General features: G+C 40.8%; 1 protein-coding gene across 1 annotated transcript; it reads right to left on the bottom strand.

Moving 5' to 3' along the window:
- Positions 1-10,669: 10,669 nt before the first annotated feature.
- LOC145403695 (protein SpAN-like) lies at positions 10,670-21,208 on the bottom strand. The gene is made up of 7 exons (XM_080275383.1): positions 21,013-21,208; positions 20,155-20,345; positions 16,122-16,325; positions 15,836-15,962; positions 14,883-15,017; positions 12,032-12,115; positions 10,670-10,836 (listed from the first exon to the last, which is right to left on the bottom strand). The coding sequence occupies exons 1-7, from the start codon at positions 21,206-21,208 to the stop codon at positions 10,670-10,672; spliced, it is 1,104 nt and encodes a 367-aa protein (XP_080131509.1).
- Positions 21,209-21,432: the final 224 nt, after the last annotated feature.

The following is a 21,432-nucleotide window of genomic DNA, read 5'->3' as shown; positions in this document are numbered from 1 at the left end:
ATCACAGAAACGTAAGAAATCAATTAATGGATACTTCATATATTAACTAGTAATGATGGATTATCAGGTCCATCGTATATGGGTTAATTAAGCAAACAACCTTTATGGGTATAAGACTTGAGGAAGAATTCTACAGTCTTCATCCCTCTTGATGTTTAGCCACAACGCCACAAATGCTTGGAAGCACCCCAGTTTTGCCATACAGCCACTACATTTACAATAGCAGTATCAGTACACACACACACACACACACACACACACACACACACACACACACACACACTCACACACACACACACACACACACACTTCTTCCCTACCTGCGGGTGGGGAAAGGTAGAATACAGAAAGTCAGGGAAAGGAAATAACTTGTTGCAGTGGGAGAACTGATCGACAGCATGTCTAAATGAAATGAACTATACCCATTCATACACCATTCAAGCCCCTGGAAGCCTGGCTCTACCTGATAGGTACACCTTTCCACATTAGTTTCGTAATTAATTATCAGTCAGAGTCAGTCTGAGGACTGATAAAATAAAAAAATAAAAAAATGCCAGACCTTCGACATACATTCCTCCGTACATCCAACCAGCTCGATCCATGTCAGGTTCCTCGCCTGGTGAGCGCCCATACCTCTGTTTCTCACACATTCATTTACCATATATATCCACTTTCTTTTTGACCTATCATGGCTCCTCCTGGCGTCGAATTCAACCACATTCTATACGCTTTTCCTGACCCTATTTATATCCATTGTCTCCACATAGCCATACCATCTTAAGCACGATTTCTCCAGTTGTGTTTTCCACTGATTTCCTTACTCCCCATCTGCCACGAATCACGTCATTTTATCCTTGTCTTCTCTCTGCACTGCACGCACGTTTATCTAGCATGCGCTAATCTCCGCAGCTCTAACTCACTTTTTTTTTTCCGTTTCCATGTCAGCATTTAAAGTCTCACGTCAGTAGGTTAGTGGGGGTACTATAACCTCTTCTCTTGCAACTGCCTCGCTTTGACCTCTGTTTCCTATCGAGCTCTTTCATAGCACCGCTGTCCACTTTCCTTTCCTGTACTACTTTATCTTCTGCTTTCATTGCATATTTACTTCCCTTTTTCTGTCACTGGTTTCAGGTTTTTACACTTTCTCACCAGTTCAAAATATCCCTTTACCAGAACATCACACTGGGAGTTCACCTTCTCTCTCGGCAATCATCACTCCTGCGCTTCTCTACATTTTTTTTTGTTTTTTTTTCAAGGCACGATGCTAGCAGACGTCATCAGAACTCCGCACTAGTCAGCATAGTTCCTGCCTGCTACCAGTCAACAGCACAGCATTACCTGTACACATCAGATTTGAAATGCTCCATCCTGCACTATTCATTATTGTTGTCAACTCTACTTCCAGTACTTGAGTTTATACTTTAGTACATAACAACATTCATATGAATATTGAACAGTCATAGGGACACCACACATCCTTGTCTTACTCCAGTACTAATGGTGAACCACTCACCTAGTCAACCGCGTACTCATATGCAAGGTTAGCTACCCTCATAAAACTTAGTGGCATTCAGCAGGGTTTCCTTAACACTGTACATAGACAACGTCTTTCATATTTGCTCTCCATTTTCCTTGTGTTTTTTTTTTCCTAGATCCATAAATGCCATTAATACCACACAGTCATTTTCACAAGCTTACTGCATTATTTGTTCCTCATTACGATTATTCGGATCCACATATCCCATATCATGTGCAAAACCTCAGTTCGTCACTCGCTAAGCTTTTGATTCCTTCCTTTCTTTTATGATAATTCTTCCATATACCTTTCCAACGACACTCATCAGACGGTAATTTTTAAGCAATGACTCTGGATTACTTCTTTATTTCTTGTTCAAAGGGTACAGTCAAGGCCTTCTTCCACTCTGCTAGTACAGTTCTACTCATCCAAACCTTCTTCCATATTTTCCAACAAACACTTCATTCCAGTCTCTGCTACTGTTCATCATCCCTACATATACATTTTTTCGGCACCACATTCCTTCTCTGTACACAAGTCCTTATTTCTGCCCTGCTTTCACCACTCCCATTCACCAGTCTTTCAAAAATATTTCTTTCCATTTTGCCTCCTTAATTCAATTTCATTTGTTAGTATTCTTCCACTCTTATCCTTCACACTTCCACACGCTTATCATGCTCATTTATACATTTTACCATATCTTTCCAGAATACGTTATATTAATTTTTCTTTCAAGATCATTATTTAATTCTTTTCGCTTTTTTCTTTCATACTTCTGTTCAAATGCCAATTTGTCTCAGTATATATACGAGTTCTGTCATTAGATCCCGTCTTATATCGACTCTAGCCACTTATTTATCTTTTCCTCCGCTGCCCCTTTCTGCCTCTGCATCCCATCAAACCTTACCTTTCAGTACTAGTTGCTAACTTCACAACACCACATACCGCCTTAGCATTCCCAGTAAAACATTCCCTATACGCACTTCCCAAAGTTTCCAGATCCATTTCGTTCCAGTTCATTTTCTCTAACTCCTTCTCCTACATTTACCTGGTAGCCTATTCATCAGCCTCTGCTGTGTTTTTCAGCTTTTTCACTCCAGTCTTTCACTCTGATTAGCGATATTCCTTTTTTGTTCTTACCCCCCATGCACTTTTCAGTTTTTACATTGCACACCATAGTCCAGATGATCAGATAAACCTCCAAATCGTCCTCTCACCGCCCTCCCTATCAATCAATAACTCTCCCAGTTGTGTTTCTGTCCACCAGCACATAATCAGTCAGGCTCCCTTTCAACATTCGTTTCACCCTCTTTGTACTGTGTGTATCTGTCAGTGTCTTTGGGTTTTTAAAAATATGAATGATAAATGTATAAGCTCCATTCCTGACACATGTCTTTCAGTCTTCGTCCGTTATCATTCTCCCCCTGTTACTCCATGGCGACTCATTACTCCATTTTCGGGACCGGTGTCAACTCTTCTCATTCATGTTTCCCATCACAAACGCTATAAATCCTAGGCATCTGTCCTACCATTCCATCCAACTGGTCTTAAATCCTGTTTTATCTCCTCATACTGCGTGGGGTCATGTGCAATAATCAGTGCTACTCAATCCTCTCTTAACCTGGAACTTCACATACATACATAGACACACACACACACATACATACAGATAACAGACACCTCCGAGCTGATATATTCATATTCTTTCATTCTTCTCAGCAATTCAACATTCATCAACAGAGCAGTTTCGTTCTTACGTCTCCATACGCACTCATACCTGACTTAAAGTACTTCACACCCTCCCACTCCTCCATTTTACACCCTTTCATTTTCATTTCACACAGCCATCCTAGTATTCTTGATCATATTCATTGCTTCCACTCTTACATTCATCAGTCATACCCCTTTACATTCCAACAGGCCACCTGAAGCTCCTTATTAGTAGTGCATTGTCCAAGATCCTGTTACTTCTGCCAGGGAGCAAGGATAGAGGGCGTGGAACTGCTAATCCCCTTTTTTTCCCATCAGGCCCGAAGGGAATACGGGACAATACTCTTGCTCCTCTACGCAAGGGCTAAGCTATATGGTTACCACCAGTGTGGTTTATTATTTTCGAGGTTACAGAAAACCACTTGGCTTGTGACTAACTAGTAACATGAAGGCATACTACAACAAGTAAGCGGGTGGCGTGGCACCCCTAAGTAAATTAAAAATATAAATAAATAAAGTATATATATATATATATATATATATATATATATATATATATATATATATATATATATATATATATATATAAAAGTATAATTTTACCCCATAAAAGAATTTGCCTCCCCTCATTTATGATATTTACAAATATATCCTAAACTCAAAATTTGCAGTTTTAGAACAGATATCCCAACAGGCAAGGCTTCTCTTTTCACAATATTAGGGAGATTTTGGCATAGAAAACGCATAGATTCCTTAACAGTGAAGTAAAAGTATGGAAGATTTCATGAAACATCTGTTATTATAAAAAGAGCAAACAAAAAAATTTGACATAAGAACATAAGAACTTAAGAAGGGAGGATAACTGCAGTAGGCCGGTTGGCCCATGCTAAGGCAGCTCCTAGAAGAGTAAATGAACTACTAGAATGAGATAAAGACAGCAAAAGAAGAAGGGCTGTTCCCTGCAGCTTTCAAGCCCTCCAGCCGAAGCTGTCAAGAAATAGTCAGAAGAAGAAGAAGATCACGCAGTACAGAAACTCCTGGCGTGGACATTTTATAGGAAAGTGTGAAAGGAGAATAGAGACTATCGTAGTGTAACCTGAAAAGGAAAAAGTATGAATTAGTATTGGTTATAAAGATTTTTTTTCTATATCCATCCCTTATTTGTCCATATGCTTATCTATCCTATGCTTGAAACTCTCAATGGAAGAGGCAGCAACTACTTTACTAGGTAGCTTATTCCATTCGTCTACTACTCTATTACCAATGTACCAATTTCTACCTATTTCCTTACTGAAACGGAATTTTTCTACTTTAAAACCACTACATCTAGTTCTATGCTGTATGCTCACTTTTAAGTACCTTGCTAATATCTCCCTTATTTATACCATTCATCCACTTAAACACCTCAATTAAGTCTCCCCTTACTCTACACGCCTCTCTAGCGAGTGCCGACTTAATCTTTTTCAATCTGTCTTCATGCGACGAGCTCCTGAACATCATGTATCATTTTTGTCATTCTTCTCTGTACATTTTCTAACGAGTTAATATCCACTCTATAGTAAGGACACCAAAATTTTACTGCGTAGTGTAAAATGTGGCCTTACTAATGCTAGATAAAGTTGCAGTATTACTTTTGATGATCCATTGCTCACGCTTCTCGAAATAAATCCTAGGACCCAATTTGCTTTATTTCTCGCTTTAATACACTGTTGCCTTGGTTTGAGGTCGTTACTAACCAAAAACTCGTACATCTCTCTCACATTCCGATTTGCTAATTTTCTTTGTTATCTAAGCTGTATGTAGTATCTCCAGTGGTCTTGCCTACGATTAAGTACTTTACATTTTTCAACGTTAGGAGATTCCATTTGCCAGGTTTTAGAATTACATTTGGACAATATATCGAAGTCCTTTCTTAAGTGTATGGCAATCGTCAGTCAAGTTAATGATACGCCCTATTTTCGTATCGTCGGCAAATTTGCTGGTGCTGCTAGTGACTCCTAAGTCAAGATCATATATATATATATATATATATATATATATATATATATATATATATATATATATATATATATATATATATATATATATATAATAAGGGGAGCGAGTACTGAGCCCTGGGGTACACCGCTAGTTACTAATCCTCAATCTGACTTAGTTCCATTTGTTAATACTCTCTTCTTTTCGTCCTTTCAGCCAGGATTCTATCCATTTGAAGATTAAAATACGAATTTATATGAGTTACTCATATAAATTCGTATTTTAATCGACCATCAGTATGACAAGTATATACAGTATTGACATATTTTTCCAACTAAAAGTTAAGCTTATCAAAATACAGGGAATCGTGTGTGAAATGAGAGTAGCTAATCCCTTTCACTTCGTTAAATGTCCCATTTCCGAATAAAATCCTTTGCCTGAATGACAAATAAAATTCTAAAAGTCGCCATCATACTGAATGGGATAATAACAGAGCCCGCAACAAAGATTTCACGACATCTGCCATTACCGGTTCAAGACCCAACAGCCCATGCGAGTGTTTCTAAGTTTCTGGCAGAGCAAACAGTCCCATATCCCGCTGATTATATTTGTGGTCTTATTCTTGCTCTTTGCAGACGAATTTTTTTTTTTTCCTTTTTTTTTTTTTCAAGAGAACCTGAGGGTTGGATATAGCCTTGATAAGCCCTTTACTTTTCATCAGTCGAGTATTAATCATCTGGTGTAGCGTGACACCCGCTAGTGCCCAGGATTGTAGAAAAAGAACAGAAATGGACATTGTCAAATATTCATCGAAGGAAGGAGCCACAAAGTTTGGACGTATGAAGTTCACGACTGCAAGCTGGTAGGTGGGTAGTACGCTAATTATGTTTCCATTAAATTCTCACATACAGTCCAACAACCTACAAAAGTAATGAGATAAGATGAATAACGTACCGCAGGGAGAATTGGTTAAGGGGTGAGACAGTTTTTCTCTTACTCTTTCACTCCATGCAAAGCTAACTTCACATCATTCTTCTCAAAGGAAAGCTTACAAGTGAAATCAATGGAAGAGAGTAAAAGTGCATCCCGTAATTTAATTCTCTTATTGTCGCGGCCTAATCGTATTTTGTTCCACATACCGTCAGACTATTTTATGTACCTGAGAGTGAATCATAGAATCTGGGTGGGTTAAATTAATATTGGTATCATTAACTCTCATGGTCCGGGCAATTCTGATAGTCTGTGGCTTACGTAAAGCCAACTATTTTATTCATCTGGGAGTGAGCCGTACCGGTACCAGTGTTAAGCACTGATATTCTGTGAACTGATATCTCTATGAACTGATATTCTATGAAATGGCCAGTTTTTGTTTGGTAAGACAGATAAACGTTCTCCTCTGCAATATCGTTTCCTAGTTTTTAACTATCACTGGCCGACAGAGGAACATTTGAATAAAAAAGGCAAACGACACTTTGACAGCCACACCCACCTTTGCAGTATTGTATGGTCAACAGTTATTTTACGGGCAAGGGGTGACCCACGGAGATTCCTTCCTGGCCAAAACCTGGCCTAATGGAGGTCGACCACTATACAAAATTTTCTGTTTTTGGGGAATAAAAAGCTATGAGGCTGTTCGCGTTGGAAGCTCCCTCCTCACTGAACACGGAAGTCGCACCAAACCTAAAACATGTGTGGGTGGAAGTCCAGCATTTTCAAAATTTCGTGTTCTGCCGATGAAAACAAAATTATGGTTGCGTATAGTGGCTTAGACTGGTTTCCCCTGGAAGCAACCCCCCGGTAGGGGACGGCCCAAGGGGTCCCACCAGACCTTAAACCTGGCCCGAATGATGGTCTGCCACTGCCCAAAATTTCGTGCTATCAGATAAAACATTATGGCCATCTATAAAGCGCCTTGGACCGGGACCTCCAGGGGACTCCCACCATCCCACTTTATGACAGACCCCCGATCAATGTCAGAATAAACCACGTAAATGACACCAGCGCTGTAGCATCCCCCGGACAAAGGAAATGTAGCCAAAAGCGCCATTCCACCATCACGTGTGGTCGTGGAGGATTCCACCATCATATGGGTCTTGGAGGTGATTCCACACCATCACGTGGGTCGTGGAGGATTCCACCATCACGTGAGTCGTGGAGGATTCCACCATCACGTGGGTCGTGACTCGTGGAGGATTAGGAGAGGCCAGTCAGGGTTAGGTCTGGATCTGAGACCTCACCTGACTTCTACCACAGCTTGTAACAGCGTGACCAGCGGGCAGCGTCCCCACCCTCGGTTGGTCATGATTAGGTAATGTTGAGAATATGCTGTTGTACATAATTACATTTTTAAGTTAGCTTTGTAGCTAGTAGAGGTTTCCCCCGTTTTTACTGGTACTAAGTTTTATTCTCGTGTTTTAGTATTTACGATTATTATTTCTTTATTATATTTATTGTATTCATACTCTATTCATGTCCTTCCCTCGTTATTTTGTGTACAGTCACATGTTAGTTCAATCGTCCGTTTGCTATAAATGCATAATTTTTTGCCAGTTAAGCCTTACCCTTATATTTCAACGCACTTATATGCATTATTATATCTACTGTAAAAGTTCACTCTTATTCATGTTTCTTTCTCGTTACATTATATGTACAGTAGCTTGTATATGCATTTGCCCGTGTGATATGTGCTCATAACAAAGTTTTATATTACTAGCAAAAATTATTATTACTCTTGTAATGCTGTATTTAGTGTATACTCATATGTAATTTGAGTATTATTAGATTTGCTTATACATATGTATTCTCCTTGCTTTCAGTATTGTCCCGATGATCCCTGTTTGAAGGTGAAACGTCGACTAATAAATATGAATACCCTCGGTAACTTGGTGTTTGGACATCCACCCCAAGCCCTTATCAACAAAAAGGGGGACACGGCGTAAAAACTAAAAAAAAAGAAAAAAAGAAAAAAAAGAAAACGAGCATTTGGGAAAAATAATTAATAATTGCCATTATGCTGTCGTGTACAATAATTTATGCATATATATATATATATATATATATATATATATATATATATATATATATATATATAGTGGCTTCATTATAATTACATTGTTCACATGTGTTCAGAATACCATTGTATAAAATCTAGAGTACTACTGTTTTGCTAATTTTTGGGCAACGATTATCTTGCACCCAAGTTGTCAGTTTACTCTTTCATACAGCACTGATTTTCAAATGATCCTTGAAAATGTTTAGGATACCTTGGACGACCGGTGACGGAAACAAGTTCAGGCCAGAGTAATTCCAGCTCCTAAATGATCTCAGCAGTAATTTTTCTGACGTTAGTGTATTGGAAGAAAGTTAGGAGCTCCAGAATATTTTTCCCTCACGTTGTCATCCTCCCAAATGCAGGACGCCATTTACCAACGGTGCACACACACTAAAATTGTTCCGACAATACCAATGTCTGGTTAAGTCCATGTTGGTGGTGATACGACAATTGCCAGGTAAATAACCTGCTTGGTGGCTGGACAACCTGTATGGCGGCTGGACACGCTATATGCGTGATTGGTTCTTGGAATCTTGTAATATAGTTTATGATTGACAGTTCTTTTAGTTTCAATTACTTCCTCTGCTTTTTGCATGAAAACTTGCACAAAGAATTTGTGGTAATTAATGAAAAATGCATTACCTTTGCCTTTTGCAGGAAGTCAGTGAATAAAACGATAATTTCCTCAAATAAGGGAAAACATTACTTATTTCATGAAATGGAGCTTGGGTATACAGATTACGTAGGTGGGGGGCAATGAAGCTGGGGATAAGTTTATTGAGTCTATATATTTGGGCAGTTCTTGGGAAGCGTTGTCGGTCCCCCGGTTAACTTTTTAATTTTAGACTTATTTCACACTCGTTTTAAAAGCCATATATCGTGGGTAACAGAATATTAAAGAATAGGGGGGCTGTCTTGCAGACACTATTACCACCGGACCCTCATCTGGGTTGGCCTAGATGAGACAATGCCACTGGAGCTAATGGGGGGACTTATTTATAATGAGCCCCTTTTCACACCCTCCTAAAGAGCGTCCAGTACAGTTGTAAAGCGTGCCTTCCACGGAATCCCCTAAATAATTCCCACAAGTTCCCCCGTTTTAAGTGTTTTAGGGACATTTTAGGCTCCCTTTTTGGCCCTTTTATCTAACTGTACACCAGCCAGCTTAGTGCCTGTCATTCCAGGGAAGGGTCCTGAGCACCATCATTCCAGCCTGTTCTGTAGTACTACAGGACTGGATCCCTCGTGTGAACTTACGTGTTTTATAACTTTCAAATACATATTATATATAAAACATACATGTCACACACATCGTTAAATAGACGAGGAAAAAGAAAGACATGCAAATGAATTAAAACAAATACTACTAAACTTATTGTTTAGCGGCCTGTAGCAAAACTAGGCTTTGCTAGAACAATCAGGGTAAAAATGTATCCTGCCTCGACTTCCTCAGTGGAGCTGTAGCGCTCTGAGTAGTAGGATATTTCTGCTCGCAGTGCTTTCCCTTTCTCTCTTCTCCTCTCCCCCCTGTCTGTAGTTACACGAATATAATAAATATTTCCTTTTCATGTTTGGTTGTGCCTTTAGGGGGTCTAGGCAAATATGACCGGGAACGGTATTTTAGGTTTTGTACCGATATAATTAGAAGGGTGTTTATGAGCTGCCATGATTGCTGATCTCTATTCGCCAATCTTGGTCTCTTCCGGCTTGTGCTGCATCGAACAAGGACACGTGATATTTTTAGACATGAGGCCCATTTGCATATTAATGGATTAATCTTATTATGATTTATTGTTATATATTTATCGTTTTCCCTGACTTTATCACGACCTTCAGTGTGAAGAACCTGACCGAACGAGCGTAAGTCAAGATGAACTGAAGAAATCTTTGAGCAAAGATCAAGATAGTCTAAACTTCCGATGGATTTCAGTGTGACTCTGATCTTGTTAAGTTTGTAAACTAACTTCCAGATGTCTTACGTAACGGCTCTTCTGTACATTTTTCCTCAGGAGACCACGACTTTCAAGCCACAGTACAATACACAATGATTTTACCGTTTCACCAAGACCACCCAGAGTCAAGAGCGGAAGTCATATGAAAATCTGAATGAGCTTAATATTTTGAATCTAAAAAAAAAAAAAAAAAAAAAAAAAAACCGCAACGTTATTTAATAAAACCTAAAACTGCCCAATCCACACCATCATAGAAGACAACAACCAAACACTAATCCGAAAAACTTAAAGAGTTCCTATTTGCATTTACGGCACCTGAAGAATGATACTGTAAAGGCAGTATTTTCAGCAAGGGACAGGAAACCATTCCTAAAATGATCATAAGGTGGTAGCAAGAAAGATGGTTGTTATTTTCCACGTCATAAATAACGCTGATAAGCCATTGTATCAGATCCATTCAACTCACACATCGCCGGTGTATCTGTTGGTCGTCCGGATTTCCAGGCTGTCGAAGTAGCAGCAGCTCTTGCCACCACAGTAAGGATTTTTTTTATACAACCTGAAGTCGTTGAAGGTAAGTCGAGGCACATGGCACTCAGGAGCCACGATCCACTTTGCACACTGTGTACCTTGTTTTAACGGGTGGGAGTACAGTACATCAGTGTTAATGTGTTACAGCATCTTTAAGTCCTCCAGTCAGGGAGGATTTGAGAGGGATGGCACTGAATCGAAGGGGCCACAACAACAACAACAACAACAATAATAATAATAATAATAATAATAATAATGATACTACTACTACTAATAATAATAATGATAATAATAATAATAAAAATAATAATAAGTAAGAATAATAACATTATTAATTAATCATCATCATCACTTAGACCTGTTTTCCCACCCCAAGGTGGGGTGAGGCTGGGTATAGAAAACCAGGAAAAAATTATAAAATGAGACATTAACCAAAGTTTTCTGATCTGAATGAGTCACAGTCTCATCCACTCACTACAAGCACCAGGAATCGTGGCTTAACCTGATTGGTTAAAAAATACTTTGCACGTAGCTTTACATTCACCTATCAGACAGTCAATCCGACGACAGTCAAGTTAAAACGTTGTGCCAAATCCTGGTCACACAGTCCTACGCACATAATTCATCCAGCAAACTCGTTGCTTGTCAGTTCCCTAACCTCTGTTGTCCATAGGATTCTTCACTCTGCATCTTTCACGAATCACATTATTCCGGATTCTATCCAATCTTTTGCACCCCACACACATTCAACAGTTTCATCTCCACAGCTCTTATTCCTGATTTTTTCAATTTCATGCCACACCACAGTCTCACATCTATGTGTTATAGTTGGCACTAACCCTCGTTCATGCAAGCCTCTCGCAGCTGCCAATCTCAGATCTCTGCTTGTTTTCAAGGCTTTCATAGCATCATCCGCTTTCCTTCCCTGTCACACTACTGTCCACTGCTTTTGCTCATTTTCCTCTCTTTTCTGTCACTACATCCAGCAAATTAAACTCTCACATCGTCACTTCCATTCAAATACAAGCAGTTACATGTATTTATATATACAAAGCAAAACCTGGGAAATGCCACGCTTTTGTTTGCAAATGTTGCCTCTCTGGTTAAATTTCATTCCAACCTTTCTCCCAGTACAGCGTCAGTCACGCCTTGGTACTCTTTCCGAGGCTTAGAGAAAAAATGGCGAGCTGGACGTAAAAGGTGTTACCTTTCTGGGTCGGACATTTATTATTAATGTAAACTCTCTCTCTCTCTCTCTCTCTCTCTCTCTCTCTCTCTCTCTCTCTCTCTCACCTGCAGGATACCGGTTGGGGTAGTTTGGTGATTTGACTTGTCCCTCCTGAGTGATCTTCGCTGAACAAGTACCAAGGACTTTATCTGTAGGCAGTGGTAGGAGGGTTAGTGGCTGGAGATAAGTGGTGAGTGGCTAGCGATGAGGTTAATGGGGCGGGGTGGGCGGGGAGGGGTTTGATCAGAGGTTAATGGGGAGGGGTTGGCGGGGAGGGGTTTGATCAGAGGTTAATGGGGAGGGGCTGGCGGGAAGGGGTTTGATCAGAGGTTAATGGGGAGAGGTTGGCGGGGAGGGGTTGATCAGAGGTTAATGGGGAGGGGTTGGCGGGGAGGGGTTTGATCAGAGGTTAATGGGGAGGGGCTGGCGGGAAGGGGTTTGATCAGAGGTTAATGGGGAGAGGTTTGATCAGAGGTTAGTGGGAGGTGGTTATTGGTGAGATAATTGGTACGGAGGTTGGTCTACGTTAAGCTGTTCGCTGTTTAAACATTGCCGGGGTTATACAAAACTTCATTTATTTTAACTACATATTTTAAAGACAGATAACTCTTAAACTGATAAAAGATTTTCCAAATTCCTGGATACGATATTTCCAGCTTATGTCAGGACACTAAAATATCATAACACACTACATAACAGCTAGTGACGTATATACTGTTAATATGAACTGTGTATGATATTTTAGTGTCCTGACAAGTATTCAGTCGCTTTGCTTTGGCCTGACGGAACTGCGGTGCTCTCACTACTGGAACACTAAGTTATGCTTCCTTGAAACTTGATGCCATTTAGTTGTGAGGTAAGAATAAGTCTCCTTGGTTATTAGTCACATCAACCCTCCATTCTGACTACACGTGGTCGTCAAGAGAGCAGAAAGAGTCAGGGATCTTCGACAGATTAAATCAAACGCGCTGTTTTAGGAAAAAGGCGTTGCCCTAAAGACGTTGTTTAGGATCAAGATTGGCACAATACTATAGCTGCTGCACCACTGAAATGTTGAACCCCTTCACTCCCATGACGTTTATCATATTTTATTCTTGCTTTCTACAAAGGAATTGGTGTCTTCACACGCTATTATTCAGTTTCGGAGAGACGTTTGGAACTAGGTCAGTTGGTTGTAGCTTTCACTGATTCTGTTACTACACAACGCCTCCCATGGATGAACATAATCATATGGACGTAGCAAAAATAAACCAGAAGAATACGTCACGGGATCCATCGGGTTATTCTTATTTTTTCTTATTTGTAAGGTTGGTTTAACTTTTTCGCTGCAGTTGATGTGGTTGGTTATTTTATTCAGACTAACGCCGGAGAATTTTGGTCAGTTGAGAGAAAGCCTGATTGAAAAAGGTTCAAAATTACCTTTTACAACCCTGGTTGTACCAGTGGTACTCCTACGAATTTTTAATTTGGGTAACACCAGACGATTATAATTGAGATCGAAAGAAATCTTAGCTGTAAAAGAGTCAAAATGTAGGAATATCCGAATAATGAATACCATCACCACACATACATATTTCTGAAGTTAACAGGGCATGTTTGGCTTGGCAAGTGACAGAGATGCTACGACGGGGGAAGTTTCTCTCTCTCTCTCTCTCTCTATCATCGGGTCTCTGCTTCTAGCATTGTGACAGTAACGTGCCAAAGCTGTATGGAAATTTATGGTTAATTATGCTTTTTAAAGAAGAAAAGCATATCTTATGCATACACACTCAATTTATGGACTGCTCTTTGAAATGGGACATCTAAATTCGAAACCTTTGATGTACCTTTCGCCAGCCCTAGAAAACATTAGAGAATACACCATCCTTCATTGTACACCCAAGGAAAGTTCCGCCTTATACACCTGCCTGCCAGTTCGGACCTTTATGTGTGAGACAACCACTAGTGAAGCAGTAGCCAGACACTCAAATGTCTGGTACCACTGTGTGGGAGGGGAGAGGTTAAGGGAGGAGGAACTCTGGGGGAGCTGTTAGTTCCTACCCCTCCGTCTTCCGTCCCCATCCTTCTCACAGTTACCAGATAGATGAATGTTGGCTATTGCTTCGCTGCCACTTGTCTCACATTTACTATTTCGAAGTGGTGAGCAAGTGTATAATGCGGAACTTTCCTCGGGTGTACATCACGTGATTGAGATAGACCAACAACGATGTCTGCTGACATTAAAAGATGGTCAGATGAACATAACTACTTTATGGTAACCAGTTTCTTTCGTGATGCATCTAACGGAAGGGAGGTGGAGGTCTCAAAGCGTCTGTCCCTCATATCTAAAGCCAGTACTGATTGTCTGCCGCAATGACTCTTGTGCAGTCGGTAGCCATAAATCTACTGAAATGATCCATCAAGAGATCTAGACATTTTGAACTAGTTCAAAATACGTTTTCGAAATGAAAGTGAAGCATTTCAATTCACGACATCTGTCTCAGCTGAATACTTATAATCTGCAGGCAGAGGTAGGTAACAATAAACACTGTGTTCATGCTAGAAAAGTACAAGAGTATTGTTTAAGTTCTTCAGTATGAGACGACTCTACTATAGACTGAATGTTCTTCTCTTGACGCAGCAATCATATAAAAAAGACGAACTCAATCGTGCTGAACGGGACAATATTCGTAATTGGGCTCAAGTGCATATTGCTGGGAGATATCTCGTGGGCTTAAGAGGCCTTCTGGCACCTCTTTTATTACTGATTTGTTTTGCGTACTTTAACGCAAACTTATACATTATTTACATCTTTTTTTTTTTTTAATCTTCGACATAGTAGACAGAACACACTTCTGTGCAATACACTGCTATTAACTGGAAGAGAGAGCATGGCTCCTCCTACACTAACCAGAGCATCACCCAGACAGTACCTACCGTAGTAACCGCCTGTGACAGTCTGACAGTAAGTTCCCGAGGTCCCAGGTGGGCACACACAACTGCAGTTGCTACCCAGGTACCCGTCGTTCCTACAGGGGTCGGAGGACAGACCACACTTCTTCATCCACTTGCCTGTTGGTGGGTACAGGTGAAAGTGTTGGTAGTGAAGACAGGTAAGAGTGTGGGTGGTGGAGACAGGTAAGGGTGTGGGTAGAGGAGACTGGTGAGGGTGTGGGTAGAGGAGACTGGTGAGGGTGTGGGTGGTGGGAACAAGTAAGGGTGTGGGTGGTGGAGACAAGTAAGAGTGTGGGTGGTGAAGGCAGGCAAGGGTGTGGGTGGTAGAGACAGGTAAGAGTGTGGGTGTTGGGAACAGGTGAGAATGTGGGTGGCTGGGACAGGTGAGGGTTTGGAGGATGGAGGGGTTGGACACAAAGGCTGAAGGTGGGGCAGGGTTGCGGAAACAGAGTCGGGACATTGGTGGGCATTATTGGGGTCGAGGGTCATAGTTCACTGGGCTGTAGCGTAGGAGGATCTAGAGTGGAAGGCAGGTGAAGAGTAAGGCGGACAGTAAGAAAAGTGAGCACCGACTGGGACAGCAAGACCAATACTGCCGGGAGAGGAGGTGCGGGGGAGGTAGTTTGGCAGGAAGAGAACTGAGGAGTAAGGGAGTGGTAAGAGCAATGAGTGATGGGGTGGGCAGTAAGGGATGTGAGGAGGGAAGTGGGTAGTAAGGAAGTGAATGGGATAATAATGGGTTGACAGACACTTGAAAGATTTTTCTAAGAAAAAATATTGGACAATCGAGGCCATCTTTCCCTGTGAACAACACTAATGGAATAAGGAGCATTTACAGTAGTAGAAAACGTAAGTACTAAACCGAGAGATTAGTATATCTAACAACGTCATTTACATTTGACCATTATTGACCAATAACGCACACAGGTACTTACCAATGCAGTTGTACATCTTGTTGGCGAGCAGTTTGTCCCTGTGAGACAGTCCTGAACGCTGACCGATTAGACCCTGGGCCAGTGGGTCCTTGGTCGAGATGGTAGTCTTGCCGTTACTAGTGAAACCCTAATGAATCAGGACGTAACAGTTTAGTTGCTTAGAAACTCTCTCATGAATCATAAATATGTCTCGGGTTTTGTATGTGGAGCTCTGTCATAAACTGACAGTAAAGTCACTGGATTAATAAATATGGAGAAGCGACAATTTTTAAATCCTTGTTAGTACCTTAGGTCCGTAGTGCATATCAGAGGAGAAATCGTATGCCACGCCAAAGTCATTCACAGAAGAGTCAGATGCCTTCCTGAAGTTGTAAAGGTAATTGGAGATAATGTTCTGGTCGTTAATGACGACGTAGGAGTCGCGGTCAGGACGACTCTGCTCGTGGAAGAAGCCCATGGCGTGGCCTATCTCGTGAGCGACAATGCCCAACTGAAAGTGATCAACATACAGCAGGTAGAAAGGACGGACAGAAAACAATGGAAGGTAAATTCTGGACTGTGTACTGACAGCACCTAGACCTTTATATGGCATGTTGGTGAGCTTCTAGGAAAGTACGAAAACTATTAACAACATCAGTTAAATACTGATAATAATCTCCAATTATACTCTAGGATCCAACCTGAAGTATTAGCTTCGGGCTCGATACTTAGATGGATATTGTTATAAATATGTTCTGGCTAAATGGATACTTATATAAATAAATATATAAACAAATTTCCTCAGTGCATTTACGAAGATGACAAGACTAACCTAGTTAATATTGCTATAGGCTGGGCAAGGTTGTTAGCATACGCTACTTTAATTAGGTTGCTACATACAGCAAGAAAATGGTATGTCAACAGAAAGAGCAATGGAAATGAGACCGCCTGGTCCTATGGGTAGAGTTGATAGGATAAGAATTAGTGTGATTCGTGAAAGATGTGGAATAAAGAAGCTTGTTGATGGTAAAGTTGAAAAGAGTGTGCTTTGATGATGATGATGATCATATGAGGAAATCATTGAAAAAATGGTGGTAAAACTGTAAATGTGATGGAGTATGAAGGTAAAAGGATGTGCGGTAAGCCAAGAAGAAATTGGAAAGATATGATAATTGAATGTGTGTGAGAAGTTGATGGGAACTGAAAGGGTGTCGAGTTGGTTGCATTAGGTTTGGGAACCACTTTTTAACTTAAACGCCAACTGACCGATTCTGTCAGACACGTGTATGTAAAACATATCTATTAAAAAGTGCAGATGGTTACATCTGTTACATGGAACCAGGACTCACGGAATTAAAATGATGGGTGAATTATAGTGAGACTCATTTAACTGGGCATATTGATAACAGTACTCTCACTTTCTAGTTTCCCTTTACGTATTTCTGGAATCTACCTCACCAGATCATTAAGTGGGAGAACGGGTTAGGGTAATGATGATGATGATGTTAGGTTAGGGTATGCCTTTCGAGCTCATTCATGTTGTTTTTTCATTTTTTCACTAATTCCTTTTACATTTTACGAGATGGACGTTTCTTTTCATTCATTGTTTCCCTTTATGATCAAGTAATTTCCTCCTGGACAGAGTGTTCAGGCAATCTCCATTATTCTCGTAAGCATGATAACGTCTTTGTTTTTAATTCTGTATATCGCTAGATATTTTCATCGTACTCTACATAGGTGACACTATTTTGACTGAAAGACTACGTTTTGAGGGAGGAAGTAAAAAGGGATAGAAAATATTTACGGTACCGTACGAAAAATCTAACACTCCATCACAATGAAAATAATCTTAAAAATAAATAAGATATAAAGACCTTTTGATGTTCATATACTATTTTATCAAGAAGAGAAAGAATGTTGACTGCAAACCTTCGTGTTGCCGGCATAACAGTCAGGTGGCATAACTCCCAACTGGCATAACTGTCAGCTGGCATAACCACTGCATCATATAACAGTCACAAAAACATGCTGAAATGGCCTATGATTTTCAGCTTCAGTTAACTAGGAACACACAGTTCAACCCATTCAGGTTTTGTTAGATCCATTCATGTCAGTATTGGTCCATTGGGGTAACATAGGTTCAGGGCCATTCAGATTCAGACTGGCCCGGCATGTTATCACTCCAGGTCCAGTCAAGTCCATTAAGGTCCAGCCAGGTTCACTTCGGGCCATTCAGATCAGTAGGATCCATTCTGGTGTTGTATAGTACATCATTGTGCCTAAGTCTGGTGCCTTCAGGTCAGTCCAAGGCCAATCAGGACCATTTATGTCTAGTTCTTTGATGACCAGGTGCGAACTAGGAGTACTTGGGGTCTGAGACTAAGTCTGCTTAGGAGGCCCCTTTACGTACATATACGTACTGTACATACATTCATATGGACGTACATACATACATACATACGTACACATATACATGCATATGTTAATGAGCTATTGTCATAGGTCACAATGTCACAGATGATAAAATGTTGCTTGGTGTTCACAGGATGCAGATGCCAGTGTGAACACCTGGAGGGGGCAGAGGCGGCATTCAGGCTATTTTGTATAGCTCTATACAGCAGATATTATAGTAATATAAAACTAAATCAGAGTCCCGTGAGTTTTGCTTTATAGTTACCCAATTGGAGTAGATGACCATTGCGCCATCATGCTTGGCATATTCTCAAACTTTGCTGATATTAATTATTTTTATAATTACTCTTTTATTTATTGCGACCTTCCCACAGATTTGAAGCCCGAGGCAGCAGCCTCATTAGGCTTCAAGTAAATCCTCTTCTCTTCATGGCTTTCACATCCAGTTATGTCTAATATAATAAATTCTGGTCTTGTGACATCCAATCAGGACAACTTAGCTCAGTTCTAGTTATTCTTGGTCATTTCAGCCATGTTTGGACCCAGTGGTGTTTCTTTCACCCATACATACATGACACAACACAACTTTCATTGACAAATGTTGGTTTCATGTCACTGTTCACAGCTTCTCGTTCTTGGTTCAGTAGTTCAATAAAACGTTACTTAGTTTGCTGAGATGAGGTGCCGATGGCTGGTTACTTTGGAAAGTAACATGGACAACACTCCAAAAATATTCCTTGACTTATCTATGCTTTAGGTTCTGTTAGGTCCATCATACGGGTTCAGATCCAAACAGATTGTTTCAGGTCAAATGCTTGGAGGGATCTGCCAAAAATTATCCCTATTAATGCAGTTGTTTGAGGATATTTGTGTCAATTATCCGGATCTTTCTGGACTGGGTGATGTAGGCAGAGATGAGTTCACGGTGTGGTCTGAGATGATGGTGGGTAGTAGTGCATACTGAGTAAAGGACACGTTGTGGAGATGTACGGTGTAGGCAGGCTGACACGGTGCGTGTCAACGTTACAGTAGCAAAAAATGGGTAGAGGGGGCAGAAAGATTTTTTTTTCCTTTTAGTGTGTCCTCTGGGTTTAGGCTTCACAGCCTGTTTCCTTGGCCCAGTAATCCTTCCACATAAATGATACATCCACATATCACCACATCGGCTCTAACACCCACCGTCCACATTGACTTCATTCTAAGACTGTCTCATACAAGACTGCTGTGTTGGTATTAGCGGAGCTAGGCCATTTTTACGATATGACGGTGGGTCTTCTGTTAGATCAGTAAAGTCTGCTTTATGAAATTCAAATCCTTAAACTGTTCCTTGCCCCAGCCGGGATTCGAACCTGGATTCATTAGGACTGCAGGCCACCTCTCTACCGATTCAGTCACCGCCTGAGATGGTGCTCGGTAATGGGGTAGGGCGGGATAAAGACACCGTGTTATAATGCACACTATGAATGGGAGAAGACAAGATTTCTCTCAGCCTGCATAGTGGGCGGGGTTAGGTGGGTGGAAAAGGGTGAGTGGGATGGGCGGGAATGGTGGTGGGTTGTGGGGCAGCGTGGAACGGGCCCACCCTAGGAAGTGCGATGCTCTGGGTGTTGGTGGGAAAGGGATTGGGTGAGGTGGGTGATGACGGGTGGGCAGGATGGGTGGGGATGGTGCTTTCACAACTCAAGATAGAATCAATATCTTCATTTTCAGTGAATGGCACATGAGAAGAAAAATGTTGAGCATGATTTGACTGTGATAATTACTGGACGGGAGTGCAGTCTGTAAAAGCCGCGGAATGAAGAGTATGTCTTCGGTTGTTGAGCTTAGTAAATGTATTCATCGCTACGTGTCTAAAATTAAAAAGTAAAACGAGCAAGATTAACATTCTGTTCTTTTGGTGAGATATTTGTGTATGTTAAGCTATTCACCTGATCACAGCCCCTGCCGATGGATACTGGTTGGCCGGTGACATTCTGACGACCAATGTAGGAGTAGCAGCCGCCGCCGTAGATGTAGCGCAGGTGAGGCTGGGCCGTGTTTGTGGTCAGGGCGAACTTGATGCAAGTGTGCTGCATCCAGTGGTTCATCCCACTCCTCACTGCCGCTTGGATCACATTCTCTGTGCACACACACACACACACACACACACACACACACACACACACACACACACACACACCATTAGTATTTTATCATAAGCCCGATCTTCGTTAGCTTATAGGGTTCCCATCCACCTCTTCCTTGTTATTTAATTTTTCTGTGTGTGGCGTTATTTCCCAACTGTGTTATTAATGCAGTCTATGTATCATATATATATATATATATATATATATATATATATATATATATATATATATATAAGGTAATTTTAAGGTTTGATATGAAGAATAAATAACTTTGGAAGTTGTGTTAGAAATCCTTCTAAGCTCACGAGTAATGTATGTAGTTCATAATACGGAACGTCATCACGAAGTCGATTGGTGACGACTTGAAGATTTGTTACCAGACAAATCTAATGTCACTGATGAAAGTTAGCTGATGACCGGAAATAAGTTAGAATATGGAAGTAAGACTGACCCTAGATAAACAATGCAAAGTGTGAATGTTAATTATAAGGGAAACCGAGTATCAGATTATATTTTACAACTGATATGTTGCATGAAATTTTCTCATATCTAATAAAAAATGGCAAAATCACTTCATAGCCACAAAATTTTTGTTGCCCATATCGCTCTCAAATCTCCTAAGTAAATACTATAAGCATTAGTAATATGACAGGCACTTACTATCGCCAAAAGTGTATGGCACCAGAGGATACCCGTCGGAGCCTTCTGGCCATCGGTACACTTCACTGGCAATGCCTTTCCTCTCAGCCAGGGCGCGTCTCTGTTCCGCCGAGAGAAGGATGTCTCCCTCTAACAGACGCTCTCCATCCACTTCCTCCGGGTTGGTCTCAAGGAAATCTCTTGGCTGAATAGACATTAGGATGTGGTATGAAGGGTACAGTGTTCAAAAGGGTTATGTTCTCACTAAATGCAGTAGCTTCAGCACAACGTGTTATGAATAATTAGTAACAAATAATGCAGGTTGGAAGAAAAGTCTTTATGTAGCAAGAGACGGAAAATGTGCCAGTGTTGTTTGGAAGTGTGTGATGTGGCAGTGTGTGGTGTGACAGTGTGTGGTGTGGCAGTGTATGGTGCGGCAGT

This window comes from Coenobita brevimanus, chromosome 61 (assembly GCF_032717465.1).
Source record: "Coenobita brevimanus isolate Jiangsu-jjx chromosome 61, ASM3271746v2, whole genome shotgun sequence".
Classification (NCBI taxonomy): Eukaryota; Metazoa; Arthropoda; class Malacostraca; order Decapoda; family Coenobitidae; genus Coenobita; species Coenobita brevimanus.
Note: the sequence above shows the minus strand (reverse complement) of the source record. Positions and strands in the feature narration are given on the sequence as shown.

What these genes read in the sequence shown, in the direction of transcription:
- LOC145403695 (XM_080275383.1), bottom strand. Translation starts at nt 21,208, where the DNA reads ATGTCTATTCAGCCAAGAGATTTCCTTGAGACCAACCCGGAGGAAGTG. An exon ending in GCCATACACTTTTGGCGATA is followed by an intron (nt 20,346 to 21,012) that starts GTAAGTGCCTGT and finishes GTGTGTGCACAG; the next exon opens with AGAATGTGATCCAAGCGGCA. An exon ending in CAAGATGTACAACTGCATTG is followed by an intron (nt 15,018 to 15,835) that starts GTAAGTACCTGT and finishes ACCCACCAACAG; the next exon opens with GCAAGTGGATGAAGAAGTGT.